This window comes from Bubalus kerabau, chromosome 13 (assembly GCF_029407905.1).
Source record: "Bubalus kerabau isolate K-KA32 ecotype Philippines breed swamp buffalo chromosome 13, PCC_UOA_SB_1v2, whole genome shotgun sequence".
NCBI lineage: Eukaryota > Metazoa > Chordata > Mammalia > Artiodactyla > Bovidae > Bubalus > Bubalus kerabau.
In genome coordinates, this window is record NC_073636.1 from 21,872,090 (window position 1) to 21,892,946 (window position 20,857).

A 20,857-nucleotide genomic window follows, 5' to 3' on the forward strand; every position below is an offset into this window, starting at 1 on the left:
ATTTATTGACCTTGAAGCTCTTCACTGAGTATGACTATCTAATTTATAGTCTTCTTTAAGCAGGGTACTTATTTCAGGGTACTTATTATAGATATTCTACATGATCTATGTGTAACATTGTAGTCTTGTGTCTCTTGATATATTGTGGTAATTTGATTCCAAATAATCAACAATTAATACTTTGAAGCATCTTCAAGGATTTGTTATTTTATGTAAAAAAAGAAAGTGGTTACATGTAATGTTTATTTTAAAAATTCAATAATTCAGTAACATAGATAAGGGGAAAAAACACTCTCCAAATCCCATCATCTAGAAAAAAAACCAATATAACAGTTTCTCTATTCTTGTGACCATGTTTGATTCACTCCTCAGTTGAAATGGTTGTGTAAGTAGGTGTTCCATTTTTAAGAAAGGGCTGCCCAGGTGGTACTAGTGGTAAAGAACTCACCTGCCAGTTCAGGAGACATAAGAGATGAGGGTTCGATTCCTAGATGAGGAAGATCCTCTGGAGAAAGGCATGGCCACCCACTCCAGTATGCTTGCCTAGAGAATCCCATGGACCGAGGAGCCCAGATGTGAAAATCTTGGTTAATATCCCCATGTATTTGTGGGTATTACAAATATGTGTGTTGCCTTTATAATTACATTACAACTCAGGCAAAAATTCCTTGAATCCCAACTTCCTTCTCTCACATGGTACAGCCATTGTTTCCACTGAAAATTATGGAGAAGTATCAGCCTAACCAAGGTTTTTTACTCTTTATACATGACTCTATTTGTCTTGCTAGGTATGTATAAGATTTCTTATTCTTCTTCTTTTTTTTTAACCTACGAGAAATTTCACCAGAGGATTTCTTAATATTCAAAATTCTATTGCAAATTTACTTGGGACATAGTGTATGATTCAGGTCTTTATCTCAGAAAAAAATTATTCTAACATAATTAAAGAGACTTATCTAAGTCGACTAAGTGTGTGGATATATACGTGTGTGTATGTATATCAAGTTATTTTAAAATATATAAAGTTTTTAAAATGTATGTCATTTTAAAATAATTTATTATCATTCATATATATATATATACACACTTCATTCTTCTTTTCCATTTCATTTTGTGTCTTTCTCAAGACTTTTCCCTATGTCCTGACTAGTAATTAATCACATTTATTCTGCTGTTGTTGGGCTTTTCAGATGGCTCAGTGGTAAAGAATCTGCCTGCCAATGCAGAAGATGCTGGAAAAGTGGGTTTGATCCCTGAGTTAGGAAGATCTCCTGGAGCAGGAAATAGAAACCCACTCCAATATTCTTGCCTGGGAAAATCCCATGGACAGAGGACCCTGGTGGGCTACAGTCCATGGAGTTTGCAAAGAGTTGGATACAACTAAGGGATGGCGTGCACACACACACACACACACATATATTCTGCTCTTGTTTCTACTAATGATTTAATCTCGTAACTTTTTCCTTTGTAATTGTCAGCTCACTCTCTTCTTCCCTTTGTAATTTGCTCATATCCTTTTGGTTTCTTATATCAACATGATTTTTTAAATTGATTATTCATTTCACTATTTGTTACTTATTGTTTTTAAGGAGGTTTATATACACAAGTAATATTTTAAAATGGCTTTACCTTTAAATATACTATATGACCCTTGTGAAATCATTAATTAAGAATATAACATATTTGGTGTATATTAACACCTGGCAGGAACCATTCAAATTATAATATTTCTTTATTTATTATGAAACTATCTTTGAAAGGTGACCAATCCATTAAATGCTAAATAACTTTACCTAAGATCTTTGGCTATGTTTTATGTATCTGTATATTTCAGATGACTAGCACAGTGATGTTTGTACAATATACTCAAGATTTTTAAAAATAATTCTCAATGAAATGAATTTAGAATTCAAATGCTATTACCACATAAGGCAATATGAGGCATCCATAAAAATTATTTAACATAAAATCAACTTAATACCTATGAAAACAAGAGAAGACCACACGTGGGTTAGGAATTGAGTGAACTGATTGTTGCTGAATGGTTAGGCTATAGTCGCAAAGACGTTTTCTCTGTATTTTTGGTGTATGTCCTCTGTTTACAGCTGCACATTTCCAGACGTGTCTGAAAAGCATGGACTTATAGGATTTATAGCTACCTACTGTGCCATCCACTTTCAGTAACAGTTGGTTTCCTAAATGAATTGGCAAGTAGTCATATCACAGTGGTGTTTTGTTTTATTGTCTATGATGTTAGAAATAGTTTACTTTTGAGCAGAATAGGAAAATCTTTACGCCTGAAGTGGCTTTTGGCAAAGCTTTAAGTACCATTACTCCTATAAAGGACAAGATGTGGTTTGAATAATTTAGTAGTGCTAAGATGTCATATTTTTGAGACATCTAGTTTATGGTGTTCCTGAATAGCTGAGCCAAACACCTCTCCCAGGAATTTAACAACTTCTGCCTCTAAATTCCTAGGTAAACAATAAATTGTCTTCCTCTTTGAATAGAAGTTTCCATGACAACCTGGCAAGCTTGGGCTATAGAAGGCAAACACCAAGAAGTCAAAAGGCTTTAGCTTTCAGTATTTTCAAAGATGTAATATCGTTTTGAGAAGCTCCGATTTAAGTGAAAATGTAAATGTATGTTCACATAGCCATATCAGTAATTATAATTACTGATTACAGACCCCAAAATGTATATTTTTGCAGCAAGTCCATTGTTTAGCCTAACGATACTCTTATTCTTTGTATTAACTTCAAGACTGTGTCTTGATTCATTACAAAGACTTAGAGGTTAAAGGAAATACCGAAGTCATTTTAGATATGTTGATTGCAACAATTATACTGAACTCTATACTGAAAATTTGTAATATTAAAGAAAATATCTATTTGGCAATTATATAAGAATTTGGAACTATCATAAAATCTGTTACAGAACTCATATAAAGATTATATCTCTGACCTCAATGATACTGAAGTCTGTAAAAATACTAGGAATAGGAAGCAAAATTAATTTTTTAATTTAAACTCATTGAATATTTTCTTCAAAACCACTCTATTATACCATTCATTGAAAAGTTAAATGAGTCATTATCATTTGTTATTCAGACTTGATGATTTCTGGCAGGTTAGATAAAAGTTTTCATTCCTGCCATGTGATTTGATGGAATACTAGATACGAGTGGGAGATGTTTGTTATCCAGATCTATAAATGTGTAGATAAGGTTGTCTTATTCAACACTGCTTAAGTCTCTTTTCATGCAAGTTAACAAAACTTGTTTGTCAGGATTCTTTTGGTTCATAATAACTCAACTCAAGGTGTTTTAACAATACAAGAGATTTAATGATTCATCTAAGTGGTTGAACAAGTCTAGGAGCTGGCACACTTGACTGGTTAGGGATCTGGCTCTTTCTTTGCATTACGTATGGCCTTATGGTTCTGTCTTTATCTGTTTGCTTTGTCTTCAGGCAAGGTTCCCCCTTGGTAGCAAAATGGTGGCGGTAGTTCCAAGTCTCACAGCTACACATCTCAACAATCAGAATCAGGGAAATTATCTCCTGTCTACATAGTTCCCTGGATGTCTCACGGACTGGTCTTCCTTAGGTCATACGCTCATCCTAACAATCAGCCACTGTTGCCAGAAGCATGACACTTGTAGAAGGACTTGTGCCCAAAGTCAAGAAAGGTACTCACCTCTGAAGCTTTCCCAGACGATGGAAGGAGTTGAAGCACAACCACAAAGCCTGTTACTCTCCTAGAACCCGGGCCGTCCGTGTCATCACCTTCTGGAAGGGAGGGCCAGAAAATCATTGAGATAGAAGCTCCTTTGAGTTGCAGACTCTTATTCCTACTTCTTTCTTTGTATTTCCTTTTTTCTTCTTCTCAGCTGCACTTTATCTTTAACCATGGGTATACATGTAATTTGTATATGATAGAGTTTAATTGGAGATTTTCCTAGGATTTATTGTTTTAATTTACTGTTAACATTTAATCACATTTCTCAAGATTTACAATTGGGGTCATATGTTTTCTTTTAGTCATGAAGCAAAATCTATTTAGGATACTGCTTCCCATACTCCTTTCGTTTATGTAGGGGTTAGGGTTAGGGTTAGTACCATATATGGTACTTAAGAAAAGGTACATGGGATTCTTATTTAGACTGGATCTCAAGGATAATTATATTTTATATAATTAGCACTTAAATAATAAATGCATTAGATAAAATATATCCCAAATCTTATTATTCAAATCATAGACCCTCTATTCACTAACCATTAATCTTACATATACTTGAGTGTTTTCAAATATGTTCTGTTTAGAGACACCTCAAATTAATAAGCAAAATTACATTTCATGAGAAAACAAACAACAAAAAACCTAATTGTGATTCAAATTCGTCAAGAATAATATGATTTTACTGAGTGTTCCTCAGCAAAAATGCTTTTTAAAGCATGTAAATATTCAATGAGTGAGAAACAAGAAAAATAAAGGTTTTGTGACAGGTACCATATTGATATCAATAGTGAAAATTAAAGTAAAAGTGGAATTCACCAACCCATATTATAGGGAAGAGATGTATTATCTCGATTTCTCAGTCAGTTCAGTTCAGTTCAGTTGCCCAATGGTGTCCAGTTCTTTCTGACTCTATGAACTGTAGCATGCCAGGCCTCCCTGTCCATCACCAACTCCCAAAGCTTGCTCAAACTCATGTCCATCGAGTCAGTGATGCCATCCAACTATCTTATCCTCTGTCTTCCCTTTCTCCTCCTGCCTTAAGTCTTTCTCAGCATCAGGGTCTTTTCAAATGAGTCAGTTCTTCACATTGGGTGGCCAAAGTATTGGCATTTCAGCTTCAGCATCAGTCCTTTCAATGAATATCCAGGACTGGTCTCCTTTAGGATGGACTGGTTGACTCTCCTTGCAGTCCAAGGGACTCTCAAGAGTCTTCTCCAACACCACAGTTCAAAGCATCAATTCTTCATTGCTCAGGTTTCTTTATGGTCCAGCTCTCACACCCATACATGACTACTGGAAAAACCATAGCTTTGACTAGACAGACCTTTGTTGGCAAAGTAATATCTCTGCTTTTTAATAAGCTTATCTAGACTTTTTAATATGCTGTCTAGAAAACTCAATTCCTATGACCATTCAATGAAAGCAGGGGCAAATCCTAGTTTAAAAAGAGAAGTTTGAATTTATTGTCACTCAATAGTAATTATAGTTCACATTATTAGAAAAGACTAGTTCCAGAAAAACATCTATTTTGCTTTATTGACTATGCCAAAGCCTTTGACTGTGTGGATCACCACAAACTGTGGAAAATTCTTCAAGAGATGGGAATACCAGACCACCTGACCTGCCTCCTGAGAAATCTGTATGCAGGTCAGGAAGCAACAGTTAAAACTGGATGTGGAACAACAGACTGGTTCCAAATCAGGAGAGGAGTACGTCAAGGCTGTATATTGTCACTCTGCTTATATGCAGAGAACATCAAGCAAAATGCCGGGCCAAGTGAAGCCCAAGCTGGAATCAAGATTGCCAGGAGAAATATCAATCACCTCAGATATGCAGATGACACCACTCTTATGGTAGAAAGCAAAGAACTAAAGAACCTCTTGATTTAAGTGAAAGAGGAGAGCAAAAAAGTTGGCATAAAGCTCAACATTCAGAAAACTAAGATCATGGCATCTAGTCCCATTACTTCATGGCAAATAGATGGGGAAACAATGGAAACAGTGACAGACTTTATTTTTGGGGGCTCCAAAATCACTGCAGATGGTGACTGCAGCCATGAAATTAAAAGATGCTTCTCCTTGGAAGAAAAGCTATGATCAACGTAGACAGCATATTAAAAAGCAGAGACATTACTTTACCAACAAACGTCTGTCTAGTCAAAGCTATGGCTTTTCCAGTAGTCATGTATGGATGTGAGAGTTGGAGTATAAAGAAAGCTGAGCGCAGAAGATTTGATGCTTTTGAACTGTGGTGCTGGAGAAGACTCTTGAGAGTCCCTTGGACTGCAAGGAGATCCAAGCAGTCCATCCTAAAGGAAATCAGTCCTGAATATTCTTTGGAAGGACTGAGACTGAAGCTGAAACTCCAATACTTTGGCCACCCGATTCGAAGAACTGACTCACTGGAAAGAGACCATGATGCTGGGAAAAATTGAAAGAGGGAGGAGAAGGGGACAATGGAGGATGAAATGGTTGGATGGCATCAGCAACTCGATGGACATGAATTTGAGGCTCTGGGAGTTGGTGATGGACAGGGAAGCCTGGGGTGCTGCAGTCCATGGGGTCACAAAGAATGTGTGTGTGTGTGTGACTAGACTGTACTGAATTCCAAAAGTGACATTTTTTGTTTAGGCAGCAGCAAATAGAAACCTAACATTACTGGTTTAGGAAAGACCCTTGTACACAGATTGCTCACTAGCCTTTATGTTTTGGTTTTATGTAACAGTTTATTCTAAAGAGGCTTATTACTTTTATATTTTAAAAATCTAATTCACTTTCCTTGAAAGTGAAAGTGAAGTCACTCAATCATGTCCGACTCTTTGCGACCCCACAGACTGTAGCCTACCAGGCTTCTCCATCCATGGGATCCTCCAGGCAAGAGTGCTGGAGTGGGTTGACATCGCCTTCTCCAGGGTATCTTCCCAACCCAGGGATCGAACCCAGGCCTCTTTCATTGCAGGCAAATGCTTTACCCTTTGAGCCAACAGGGAAGCCCCACTTTCCTTAGAGATTATTTAATTCATTTGGCTATTTTGAAGAATACTAACACTTCTAATTCCAATAGAATCATTTTTGTTTGTTCTTTTATGAGTTTTAGGAACACCTCTGTTCTTCTTCTTTTTCTTTTTTCTTTTGGGGGCTGACTTTTTTCTTCTTTATAATGAACTCTATATGAAGTCTTCCAGGCGGAGTGTGTGTGCTCAGTTGTGCCCCACTCTTTGCGACCCCATGAACTGTAGCCCGCCAGGCTCCTTTGTCCATGGGATTTCTCAGGCAAGAATACTAGAGTGGGTTGCTATTTTCTCCTCCAGGGCAATCTCCCCGACCCATGGGTTGAGCCCGTGTCACTTAAGTTCCTGCATTGGCAGGCAGGTTTTTTACCCCCTACCACCACCTGGGAAGCCCAAAACTCTATATATAACTCTTTAAATTATGTAATTTTGATTTACAATGATTTAAATGTTTCTCTTTTTAAAAGGGAATCAGAAGAAAGAAAAGTATTTTTTGATCCTAGGACAATAAAAGTATTAAAAATTTAACTGATGTGAAAAAAAAAAAAAATTGAATGTAGCACTAAATTCACCTGAAAGAGAAAAAAATTGTTACAAGTAGATTCATCTTAGAGGTGTTATTTAAAATAGCAGTCAGAATCAACATAAAGCTTATAACAAGAACCAAATATGATTACCTCTATCTTTGCTTGCCACAATTCTGACGTACTCTCAATTTTAGGGTAAAATGGTGTTTAAACAACTCTAGGGAAAGAGCAAAATAAACTGATGAAATGGAGAAATTTCAAGCTGCCAAAGTCATAAGTAAACTATACTTTTTTATATTCTAAATTAGAAAGTAAAATGCTTTAGGCAAATTTAGCTAGTACTGAGTAGGTTCTGAAAAGAAAATAAATGTTTCTCTTTTTTTCCTACCTTTATTGAGATGTAATTGATATGTAACATGGTGTATGTTTAAGGAGTATAACATGCTGATTTGATACACTTACATACAGCATTAGCTAACATCTCCAACATGTCATACTATTACCATTACTTTTTTAGTGGTGATAACTTCTAAGATATACAGTCTTAGCAACTTTCAAGTTACTATATTATTATTCAGTCAGTTAGCTATGTCGAACTCTTTGCAACCACATGGACTGCAGCAGGCCAGGATTCCCTGTCCTTCACCATCTCCTGGAGCTTGCTTAATCTTATGTCCATTGAGTCAGTGTTGCCATCCCACCATCTCAACCTCTGTCATCTCCTTCTCCTCCTGCCTTCAATCTTTCGCAGTGTCAGGGTCTTTTCTGATGAGCCAGCTTTTTGCATCAGGTGGCCAAAGTATTGGAGCTTCAGCATCAGTCCTTCCAATATATATTCAGGATTGATTTCCTTTAGGATTGACTGGTTTGATCTCCTTGCAGTTCATGGGACTCTCTAGAGTCTTCTCCAACACTACAGTTCAAAAGCATCAATCCTTAGGTGCTCAGACTTCTGTATGGTCCAACTCTAACATCCATACATGACTACTGGAAAAGTTACTATATAGTTAATTACTCTCAGTTCAGTTCAGTTCAGTTCAGTCACTCAGCTGTGTCTGACTCTTTGTGACCCCGTGGACTGCAGGACACCAGGCCTCCCTGTCTATCACCAACTCCTGGAGTTTACTCAAACTTATGTCCATTGAATCAGTGATGCCATCCAACCATCTTATCATCTGTTGTCCCCTTCTCCTCCCGCCTTCAATCCTTCTCAGCATCAGAGTCTTTTCCAGTGAGTCAATTATTCACATAGGTGGCCAAAGTATTGGAGTTTCAGCTTCAGCATTAGTCCTTCCAATGAATATTCAGGACTGACTTCCTTTAGGATGGACTGTTTGGATCTCCTTGCAGTCCAAGGGACTCAAGAGTCTTCTCCAACACCACAGTTCAAAAGCATCAATTCTTCTGTGCTCAGCTTTGTTTATAGTCCAATTCTCACATCCATACATGATTACTGGAAAAACCATAGCCTTGACTAGACAGACATTTGTTGGTTAAGTGATGTCTCAGCTTTTTAATATGCTGTCTAGTTTGGCCATAGCTTTTTTTCTAAGGAGTAAGCATCTTTTAATTTCATGGCTGAAGTCACCTCTGCAGTGATTTTGGAGCCCCCCAAAAATAAACTCTGCCACTGTTTCCACTGTTTCCCTATCTATCTGCCATGAAGTGATGGGACTGGATGCCACAATCTTAATTTGCTGAATGTTGAGCTTTAAGACAACTTTTTCACTCTCCTCTTTCACTTTCATCAAGAGGCTCTTTAGTTCTCCTTTCTGCTAGAAGGATGGTGTCATCTGCATATCTGAGGTTATTGATATTTCTCCTGGCAATCTTGATTCCAGGTTGGGCTTCCTCCAGCCCAGTGTTTCTCATGATGTAATCTGCATAGAAGTTGAACAAACAGGGTGACAATATACAGCCTTGACGTACTCCTTTCCCGATTTGGAACCAGTCTGTTGTTCCATGTCCAGTTCTAACTGTTGCTTCTTGACCTGCATATAGTTACTCTATAGTACAGTATTTTTAGTTATAATCACCCATGCTGTGCATTAGATCCCCAGAACAAATCATGTTATTACTGGAAGTCTGTACCCTTTGACCAACATCTCCCCATTTTACCCCCTTCCAGCCCCCCATCACCACTATTCTCATGTGTTTCATGAGTTTGGCTTTTTTAGATTCCACATATAAGTGATACCACAAGGTCTTTGGTATTTATCTTTCTCTTGCTGACATTTCACTTGGTACAATACCCTCAAAGTCTGTCTGTATTTTCTGTGTTCTTGATGTGCCTTATTTTCTATCATTACAGGAGGACACAGATCATAATTACTATATATCTCGGATATATGGTCCATCTGATTCTGCCAGCCGGGATTTGTGGGTGAACATAGACCAAATGGAAAAGGACAAAGTGAAGATTCATGGAATACTGTCCAATACTCATCGGCAGGCTGCAGTAAGTGCTTTGACATTTTGAGTTTCTTTTTTTTTTCTGCTGTGAAAAAATTTTTGCTTTACCTGACATACTAACATTGTTTGTTGTGATCACTTTTCAAATATATTTAGTTCTGCATTTGCAGTTTAGATTACAGATAAGATGTTGTGGAATATGATAAAGAATTGCTTTGAGAAGCCAGTATTAATTTAACCATTAGTTAATTAATTTAATTGTCCACTGATTTCTCCAGTAAGTAGCATGAGTTGCACATTCCATTCAGAGTTGAGGTTCATCTTGATACTTTTCAGTTTTCTTGTAATCCATGCATTTAGACAACATTTTTAATACAGTTAATTCACAATCTTCCATTTTATATGAGTTTATTACTCTTGGTCTGAAGATGATTTAACTAGACACATTCATAATTCAAATAACACATGTAGACTAAATTCCATGTGGTAAGCAGAGAAGTTTAATATAAAAGAAAATAATTAATTAAATCCAGAAGGCTCCAAACGTAATTCAAGCTCAAGCTTAAATCACTTTCCAGTGGTGGTTCCTTAAACAGGTAATTTAAATCTTCTGAGGCACAGTTTCTGCATCTATACAGTGGGGAGGACAGGAGATATTAAAGCAGGTCTCCCTTAGCTTACATGGTCACTGATACCGTATTCTTTGTGTCAGGTTGAATGTTTACATGGATTAGCTTTTTTAAAAAGTTTTATTTATTTGTGGCTCTGCTGGGTTTTTGTTTCTGTGCAAGTGCTGTTCTCTAGTTGTGGAGAGCTGGGGAGACTCCCTAGACGTGGTGTGAAGCCTTCTCATTGCAGTGGCTTCTCTTGTTGCAGAGCACAGGCTCTTGAGTGGGGGCTCAGTAATTGTGACACACGAGTTTGGATGCCTTGTGGCATGGGGTATCTTCCTGGACCAGGGATCAAACTCATGTCCCTGTCTTGGCAAGCAGATTCTTAACCACTGAACCACCGAGGAAGCCCAGCTTTTTCAGTTTTCACGACAGTTCTATAATTTAAATATCACTTACCATCTAGGTGTTGCAGATAGGAGAACTTAACCTTGGAATAACCAGCCTCTCTAAGGTTCTCATGCTAATAAGAGGTGTGACTCAGCTGCGAACCTAGGCAGTCAGTCCCTCGTTCAAAATGTATGTGTTACCAGTCTTGGTTCTCAGAATATTCTTTGATAATCATTTTGTCAAAGATGATTCCTGATTTAACATTTCAAACATTATTTGGTTTCATTGCCGCTGATTACAGTGGTGATCTTACTATCGTGAAGCAATGTCCTGTTCAGTTTAGAAAGATGTGCAGTGAAAACAAAATAACTTTAACTTTTCAAGTGCAATTGCCAGATATTATTGACACAAAGATAGAACTAATAGAGTAATGGCTGATCTGATTTAAAGAGGCATCGATGTGATAAATATAAGATATCAAAAATGTTGACCATCAGCCTTCATTGTGTATATGTAGATGTTCCTATATCAGGAGATCACCTTCTAACAGTGAAAATGGAAATTAATTGTATCATGATGCTTCACTGAAGTTCAGAAGCAGATGAAGTAGCCACCACCCCTTGCTGAATTACATCATTCCTTTTCCTTTGCATATTCAAGCAGTCTCAGAGAAGATGACAGATTCAGAAATGATTCATGGTCTGGCTTAGAACAGATCTTCAAAAGAAGAGAAAATGAGAAATATTGGATTAATACCATGATTTTCAGGAATGTATTGCATTTGACAATCTTCCCACCATGTCACAGTCCCTAATAATATAATACATACTTTGTAAGAGTTTGAACATTGGCATGTCCACATGGAGATTCCAGAAAATGACCTAGGTCTTTGTCTGTAAGCAAAGGAAAAAGTTCATCAGTTAAAATGTTAGCTGATTTCTCCTTAGACTTTCTCAAATGTTCTCCCACAGGGGCAGTAGTTCGTGTGTCCTGTCTTTCCTTAAAGAAGATTTTTTTTTTCTCTTTGGAATAGAGTTTGGTTGCCTCGTAACAACTTTCTGATAGTTTCAAGAAAAAATATGATGATATAAAGATCTATTTTTTTCTTACGGTGATTGTGACATTGTTGGTTTGAACACCAAAGATTGGCTAAAACACAGATGCAAAGACTCGAGCTTGAGCTTGAAACTTAGCTGGTGCTCCATGCATTGATTTTTAAATATATATCATTGATAGAAACCTTTATTTTAGTTACTGTGCCATTGGTTTTCCATGAGAATCTAAACGATTGTCAAGAATTTCTTCCGGCTAGACATTAGTCCTGAATCCACTATCCCTATCACCACCAACAGAACACACACACACACACACACGCACACAAGCATTCACATCCAGGTACATATTAATAAATTCAGTTTATAACAATAAAGTTGATAATATCATGTAGTTACTTTTTTTTCAGGAAAAATTTGCCATTTAGACTTTTTCATTCGAATAGTTTTATATCTTGGAACTTACAAATTTTCTTACTAGAATATTTTATAAAAGTTTCCTACATTCTTTCTTTCAGAAATATGATTGTTATATATTTGTTTGAAGATTTCCAAATTGTAGAAAGTGATCCATGTTTCACTATTTCTTCCACTGGTCTGCTCATCTTTCCAATCCTGCCTTGTTCTCTTCACTCCCTCTCTATTATGCCAGCCTTGGAGTAGAACCAGGTTTTAGAGGTGATGACAGAATTGCAGTGTTAAGGTAGTGTTATGGCCAGGGACTCAACGATGCCCACATACAGCCTCTTCCCCCACCCCTCTCCACACACACAACACAGACACTCAGCCACAGCTACTCTCCCCTCTGTGATATTATTGAGAGGCTTAACCCCAAGGGAAAACAGCAAATGGGAAACAGTGATCCACTTCATAGATTAGGTTCCTGATATAATCATCAAAATCCTTGATGCAGAGCTTTCTGGTGGACTTCCCAAGTGGTGCTAGTGGTAAAGAACCTGCTTGCCAATGCAGGAGAAGTAAGAGATGCAGGTTCGGTCCTGGGGTTGGGAAGATTCCCCTGGAGAAGGGAATGGCAACCCACTCTTGTATTCTTGCCTGGAGGATCCCATGGACAGCTGAGCCTGGCAGGCTACAGTCCAGGGGATCACAAAGATGGGCACAACTGAAGCGACTTAGCACGCAGGCCCCCTCTGGTAGTTTGGCTGGAAACAGGACTTAAGTTTAACCTCTAAGGGAAGAGGGGAGTTTCTTAAGTCTTAACACCAAATGATGAAATTTGCATACCCAGGACATCCTTTCTGTCAGCCAGTTAGACAAAAGAAGAGAACAGAAAGATCTAGCCTAGGGGAGACTCAAGGGCAGCTGGTTAACTAACCAGCCCTGGGCAAAGGGAAAGGAAGTCAGAGAGCTGAAAACTGGGAAGGCTGCCCTTCCCAACTTCCTCCCAGTAGGTCACAGGAAGACACAGGAGTGTCTGACCTGGAAACATAACTTTTTAAAGAATATTATCCCCTTCACCACTATCATCTATAAATGTGGTCTGAACAGTATTTTGGGATCTTGGGTTAATTTTCTAGAAAAGGAGGAATATTGGACATAGAGTAACAGTTGTTTCTTTTCTCCCATCCACAATACTCTTATGGTGTCAGAGTAAAACTTACCATTTAATTCACATTCTTCACGTGCCAAAACACCCTGATTTCTCTTTCCTTTAATAATGTAAACTAAAATGATTAGTATTTATACTATCTCACATGCTAGTAAAGTAATGCTCAAAATTCTCCAAGCCAGGCTTCAGCAATATGTGAACCGTGAACTTCCTGATGTTCAAGCTGGTTTTAGAAAAGGCAGAGGAACCAGAGATCAAATTGCCAACATACGCTGGATCATGGAAAAAGCAAGAGAGTTCCAGAAAAACATCTATTTCTGCTTTATTGAGTATGCCAAAGCCTTTGACTGTGTGGATCACAAGAAACTGTGGAAAATTCTGAAAGAGATGGGAATACCCGACCACCTGAACTGCCTCTTGAGAAATTTGTATGCAGGTCAGGAAGCAACAGTTAGAACTGGACATGGAACAACAGACTGGTTCCAAATAGGAAAAGGAGTACATCAAGGCTGTATATTGTCACCCTGTTTATTTAACTTATATGCAGAGTACATCATGAGAAACGCTGGACTGGAAGAAGCACAAGCTGGAATCAAGATTGCCGGGAGAAATATCAATAACCTCAGATATGCAGATGACACCACCCTTATAGTAGAAAGTGAAGAGGAACTAAAAAGCCTCTTGATGAAAGTGAAAGTGGAGAGTGAAAAAGTTGGTTTAAAGCTCAACATTCAGAAAACGAAGATCATGGCATCCGGTCCCACCACTTCATGGGAAATAGATGGGGAAACAGTGGAAACAGTGTCAGACTTTATTTTTCTGGGCTCCAAAATCACTGCAGATGGTGACTGCAGCCATGAAATTAAAAGACGCTTACTGCTTACTCCTTGGAAGGAAAGTTATGACCAACCTAGATAGCATATTCAAAGGCAGAGACATTACTTTGCCAACAAAGGTTCGTCTAGTCAAGGCTATGGTTTTTCCTGTGGTCATGTATGGATGTGAGAGTTGGACTGTGAAGAAGGCTGAGCGCTGAAGAATTGATGCTTTTGAACTGTGGTGTTGGAGAAGACTCTTGGGAGTCCCTTGGACTGCAAGGAGATCCAACCAGTCCATTCTGAAGGAGATCAGCCCTGGGATTTCTTTGGAAGGAATGATGCTGAAGCTGAAACTCCAGTACTTTGGCCACCTCATGCGAAGAGCTGACTCATTGGAAAAGACTCTGATGCTGGGAGGGATTGGGGGCAGGAGGAGAAGGGGCCGACAGAGGATGAGATGTCTGGATGGCATCATTGACTTGATGGACGTGAGTCTCAGTGAACTCCGGGAGTTGGTGATGGACAGGGAGGCCTGGCGTGCTGCGATTCATGGGGTTGCAAAGAGTTGGACACGACTGAGCAACTGATCTGATCTGATCTGATCTGATATATATATGTATGTAGTAATTTGATTACATGTTCCTTCAATTTCCCCTCTGTCCTTTTTTGTTTAAATATCCCCATTGTTCTTTTTGAGTTAAATAACAATTCTTAAATCATATTTGCAGTAAAAACAGATGTTAAAACCTAGTTTTCCAGTTGGACACATTAAAGGAAGAAGCATGTCTTCAAACAGTAGTTAAAGGAAAACAAAAAATTGGCATAAGTCCCTATCACACGACAAGCAATGAGTCAAGCACCTTACCTTCAAATAGTGGTACCTATTTGGGTTTTTTGTTCCTTATTTAAAGTCCATAGTTATCAGGTTGCAAACCTAGAACTTTCTGACTACAAACCTGGGAACCAGTTGAAATTTCTTCTTCTTCTTTTTTTTTTTTTAACTTCTATGAGGTCTTCAAATGCCACCATTTTGAGATTTTCTTCTGTACTTCTCAGTCCATATAACTTAATTTATTGCTGGACACAGTTTGATTCAACAACCAAATTAGAATTCATGTGTCTTTTGAAACCACAGTTTATGAAGTTCAGATTCACAACTTCTACAGAAGCACCATTGTCCCAGTGGAAGGATTCTGGGGTTACAGACTTTATGAGACCTTGACTCCAAAACTCATTTTCTTAGATTCAGGCCTCTTTGGACCTCAATGTTATAACCTAGAACAAAGGGGAAAGTGCCTGCTTTGACTCCCCTCCAGTGTTATTTCAAGAATAAAAGTGAAATAAATATGAAAGGACACTGCAAACACCAAATAACAATGAGGCAGTAATGAAGCATTGTTGTCTGAGTCCTAATTCTTCACAACAAAACATATTAACCCCTAAATACATTAATTCCTAAGTATTCTCTCAGAGTCTCTTTCTATAGATAGCTATGCACCTATATATTTATATCCATATATTTTTAAATAATTTTTTTTGGCCAGGAAATTGCCAGTGTGCTTTTTGTCAGACATAAACATACCCTGCCCTTAAAATTTTTTAACTATTTTTCTACGTATTAGTAAGAAGATTGATTCTTTATATAAGAAACACTAGCCAAATGAAATGAATTGTTGCTCTCCTGTCTACCATAAAGCTGGTAAAGTTTTTGATGAGACTGGTACAGTTTTGATGATAGACTGTTTTAAAATTTAAAAATTGGATTGTTCTCTGTGGGGATCTTCAGACTACTCAAAAACATACCGAAACCTTCATTAACAAAAATTAGGCTTTCTGGAGGTATTTTCTTTTTCCCCAGAAAAATAACAGCATTTTGCCTAGCATTTCCATTGGTCTTAAATTTGCATAATGTTGATGTTGGGAGAACTACATTCAGTTGCTTGTGGTGACTTTAGTCAATTGTTTTTGTATATTGCAGAATTTATTTTTTCCTGTGCATTAGAAAATCTGTTGATAAGTGATTATTTTTCTAAATTATTAACTCAAAAGGCAATTTAATTTGCTATCTCTATCAGGCTATTATCTGGACCACACATTTTTGTCTGCATCCTATTCACAGTGTCTAACAATAAGTTGCTTTTATTTTTATTTTGACTGGTAAATAAACTTGCTGCATTCTCTCTTGTGAGTTGTTTCATTTCAAGTAAGACATACATCTGGAGGAGGAAATGGCAACCCACTCCAGTATTCTTGTCTAGGAAACTCCATGGACAGAGGAGCTTCGCAGGCTACAGTCCATAGCATTGCAAAAGAATCGAACACGACTGAACACACAGGCACAAGACATACACAGTTCATCAACCTGTCCTTACTTGTCTTCATTCATGGGGTTTTTCTCTAGTTTAATAACAGACTAGGATAAGCTGTGTCTGTACAACTGTTTCTCTAACTTAATTTTTGTCTAATTAATTCACTTTACTATTAATATTATCATATTGAAATTATAAATTTTGAGAATAATTATCTGTCCTGAAGAAAGTATTATTTGAGGGCCTTTTATGGAAAAGAAAGGCCGTTTTTTCCCCCATTCCATAAAACCAACCTGAGATCAGAGTAATTGAATTCCTTTGCATGCCATGCAGGTGAGCTGGTCTGCTTGTCCCAAAGCCAGTGGACATGGAAGGATCCAGTCCCTCTTCCACAGATGGTGTTAATGACTCAGGCTAAACATTCCCATCTAATATTTTAGTCATGGAAGGGACTTTGGAAATTCTTGAAGATAGTGGCTAATTTTTACGCATATTCCTAACTTTTGTTTTCCAAAGCAAAAACATACTTTCTTTTTAAAAGTCATCCTTGAGTTCATCATATTTCAGTTTAATTTCATCCCATTTCTCCATGTTGTGTCTTTAGTAGAGGACAGGCACCATTCTTTACATAAATTTAGAGTCATAGGAAGTAATCATACATTCGCCGTTGCCAGTGCTGACTATACAATACATCTAGATAGATAACTATCTACTCAACTTTTTAAAGTCACAAGTGAGGCAAATACTTGGAGGTTTCATATTAATCTTCTATAATTAGGGGCTGCTAAAGTGGGATCCCACAGTCAGGCAGCTGTGTCTCAGGTGGAATAAATAAATCCATTTACTCCTATTTTTCATTATAGATTGTCTTGTCAGACCCATTTTTAATCATCCTTTCCCATCTCTCTAGGACCCCACGAAGACTTAACAAGGGTTAATTTTAGATAACATGAGTGTAAAACATAGTCTCATCCTGAAGTTATTAAATGATAAAGCTTCCACAGGACTCTTTTCAAGGAAAACATTTTGTAGCACAGAAAAGTTAGCAAAATGTAGATGGAATATAGTGTTCCCTAAGAGTAAATACAACAAAAAGCAGCTAGGTATAAGTCTTGTGGAAAATCTTAAATTGTAGAAGATAAAAGACTTCAGACATTTTGGAATTGAAATTTCCTGAACAAGTTAGTATTCTAGTATCCTTTAAAAATATTTTTTTGTGTCTGTTTTCAGTAACTTTATTTTTGTCCATTTCTTCTTACTAAATTATAGCCTATGACTTAGGTGGATGATTACTTTAGATGAAATAGTCAAGATCTCACATTGTTTGTTTATAAGTTGGCCTCCCATCAGAACATGTGTTGTGCCTGAAATTCCAGCCCCAGAATGTAGGTCTCATCCCTTCTTCACTGAAGGTGCTCTGTTCCTATGCCAATGGGACCAGAAGTAGAACACTTTTAGTCACTCTCAATGAGTGATAAATTGCAAGGAATTTCTTGTTATGCAGCCAATGTCTGACACAAATGTCAAGTAAGCTTCACTCCTGACAGACAGGCTGAGTTTAGCTACCTGAGTCCTGATCCCTGCAGGACCAGCTGTAGACATGGGCAGGGTGGATAAAGAAGCAGCTCTTGGAAGCTGTGTTGAGAGGCATCAATTTACTTATTTAGCTTTTGAAAAATACAAAAGTTGGCCACTGTGGCAAAATATTAAAAACCAGTGAATCTGCAGATAAGATATAGGAGACTCTTTGGATTATTGTAACTTTCATTTGAATTTATTTCCAAATAAAATGTTAAAAAAACAAAAGAGAGGATGTTAGTGGAGGAAGATGAAGAGTTAAAATTGGACCTGGCCCAAATTTTCATTTCAACCTGTGGTCAAGTTTTGAATGATTTAGTCACCCTTCTGCTGAGATTTGCCTGCACTGAATTCCAGATCCTAATACCCTGCCTGATGTGCATTGAAACCCATTCTGTGACTCAGGTGTTTGAGAAAGAAAAGGGCTTTATTGTGAGGTTGACCTGCAGGGAGACAGGCAAGGCTCAAATCTGTCTCTCAGATTCAAGGTTGGGGCGAAATTTAAGGGTTCAGGGGATTTCAAACTTGGGAGCTGACTGGCTAGTCTCTAGATCCTGTGCTGCTGAAAGCTGACTTCTCACTTTGTAAAGGGCTCCAGTGGCAACTTATCGGTTCTTTGAGATCCGTAGATTGAAGTTTCTTGGTTTAGGGTCAGTCTGGAGACACCGGTTCCTATCTTGCACATGCGCACTGCAGTTTCTGTAAAGTAACCCAGGTTTTGCTTATTCAACAGCCTGATTTTAGGGAGCAAAACCAGTTTCCGTTGGTCAGTGTTTCGAGCTGTTTCAATGTCAGCTGAGGGGCAGCTTGATAGAGTGTATAAGCATGTCGACTTAGAAACAGGCTGCCTACACCAGAGTCTCCACTTCTGCCAGCTAAAAGCTGGGTAACTTACAGTGTTTTTACTTTATGTTAATCATTTCCCTCAGCTGTAAAACGGGAATGATGATAGTACCTACTTTCTAAGATTTTCACTAGAATGGAATGATTTATTAATAACATTTGTACTATGCTTAAGCAGTGGCTGCTCTAGATGACTGTTAGTATTGATAACTAATCATTGTCATACAGACATTTTAACTCTAAAACAATCATTTTCCAGTGACAGAAAAGAAGGGAGGACAGATTATGATCCACGGAGACAAGCAAGGGCATTTTCAAACTGTCCGGGATAAACTCATAGGAATACATTTCCTGTCCTGCCCTGTTTGAGGGTCACTGGTCAAGGAAGTAGCCACCATGTCCTTGTCCTTTGGTGTACTGAGGCTGCAAAGAGCTTTTGCAAATCATTACTTTAAAGGTGCTGTGCTAGGAGGTATCCCTATCCTTTCCTGCCCTAAATGGAAAATTTCAGGCCAGATGAGTGCTAACAGGCAAAGTGAGATGATGTTATCGAGAATCAAGTCTATTTATCCTTTTAACCCATTTCACGCTTGTCAAAGCTTCCTTACAGCACTGTTTTAGAGTTTCAAAGACCATTTATATGACACAAAGTCTTGACTTTCCAAGTGGGGTTTCTGGGGGCAGTCTCAGGAGCACTGGGAGCTTGTTAGAAATGCAGAATTTTAGTTCCCTCCCCCCACCCCTGACTATCCGCAGCAGAGTCTATTTTTAACAAGAACCTTAAGTGATTACCATGCACACTCAGGTTGGAGAAGTCTGGTAGAATTACTGCCTTGTTCTCAGAGCAGTGTGGAAAATCCAGATGTGACCTCTGGGTCTCCCCTCCCCCACCGACCCTCCCAGGGCTCCTTTATAAATCCTGGTTTTTCTTACCCTCTGTGCCCTTAAACAGACTTATGCTCTGCACTCTCCCTGAATGGTGAACAGTCACATAACTCATTTGAATAATTCTCAAAATGTGCAAGTATAGGCAGGCAACCATAAGCCAAGTGTTGCTGGGAACCACGAAGTGTAAGAGATCAAAAGATATGATGTTCACTCAGTCTCAAGTTCATATGAACAAGCAATGGGTAACTACAAAATGTTCATATGTTATTTTCTAATTTACATGGAGCCCCATGCAGTGTCATTCAATATGCAGGGTTAATTAAGTTCTCGGTTACAAAAAAGTGCTGAAACAGTTAGAATTTCTAACCCAGAAAATCAATTCGATTGATGGGCTTTATTTCTGAAAGGAGCCACTCCCTTGCCTGTATATTTGCATATTGATTAGCCCCTTTTCCTGAACAATTTGACCTTTTAATTAGGTTTCCAGTGTTTTCAGTTACTGGATTAACAACCCATATCCTGTTCACTCCCCTGCAAGAGGGAGAGTTTGTTTAAATTCCATTTTGTAAAAATTCCACATGGCAAAAGTAGCGTGAAGCATCCTGCCCACTGCAGCTATTTTATTTCTGGCAAATACTCAGCTCGTTTATGGCCTTGAAGCAGGATCTGACTTTAGGATATATCAAAAGAAGCTTGCATTGCTGTTGGCCACATGGAAATGCCTCTCCATAGTACATTTTCTCTCTTTGGTAGCAACTTGCTGTAGAAACTTGTTAATTTAAATTTTTCTATCTGTATCTACATACATACAGCTGTATACCAACTTGAAAATTGTTAGTTGCTCAGTCATATCTGACTCTTTGTGACCCCATGGACTCTAGTCCTCCAGGCTCTTCTGTCCATGGAATTCTCCAGGCAAGAATATTGGAGTGTGTGGCCATTGCCTTCTCTAGGGTTCATCCAGATCCAGGGATCAAACGTGGATCTCCTGCGTTGCAGGCAGATTCTTTACCATCTGAGCCACCAGGGAAGCCCATATACTCATATTTATATCTTTCAGTTTATGTTACTTTTATAAGTGAATATTTGTTAAACAGGTGAATAAACCAGT

The 20,857-nt window shown here is 38.1% G+C and overlaps 1 protein-coding gene across 3 annotated transcripts in view; it reads left to right on the forward strand.

Moving 5' to 3' along the window:
- The window catches only part of PLXDC2 (plexin domain containing 2), a 423,407-nt gene that overhangs the window by 211,780 nt on the left and 190,770 nt on the right, over positions 1-20,857 (forward strand). For all 3 annotated transcript variants that reach the window (XM_055543765.1, XM_055543766.1, XM_055543764.1), the window contains exon 3: positions 9,587-9,733. In XM_055543765.1, the coding sequence (XP_055399740.1) occupies positions 9,587-9,733 (147 nt within the window). The remainder of the gene's footprint in view (positions 1-9,586; positions 9,734-20,857) is intronic.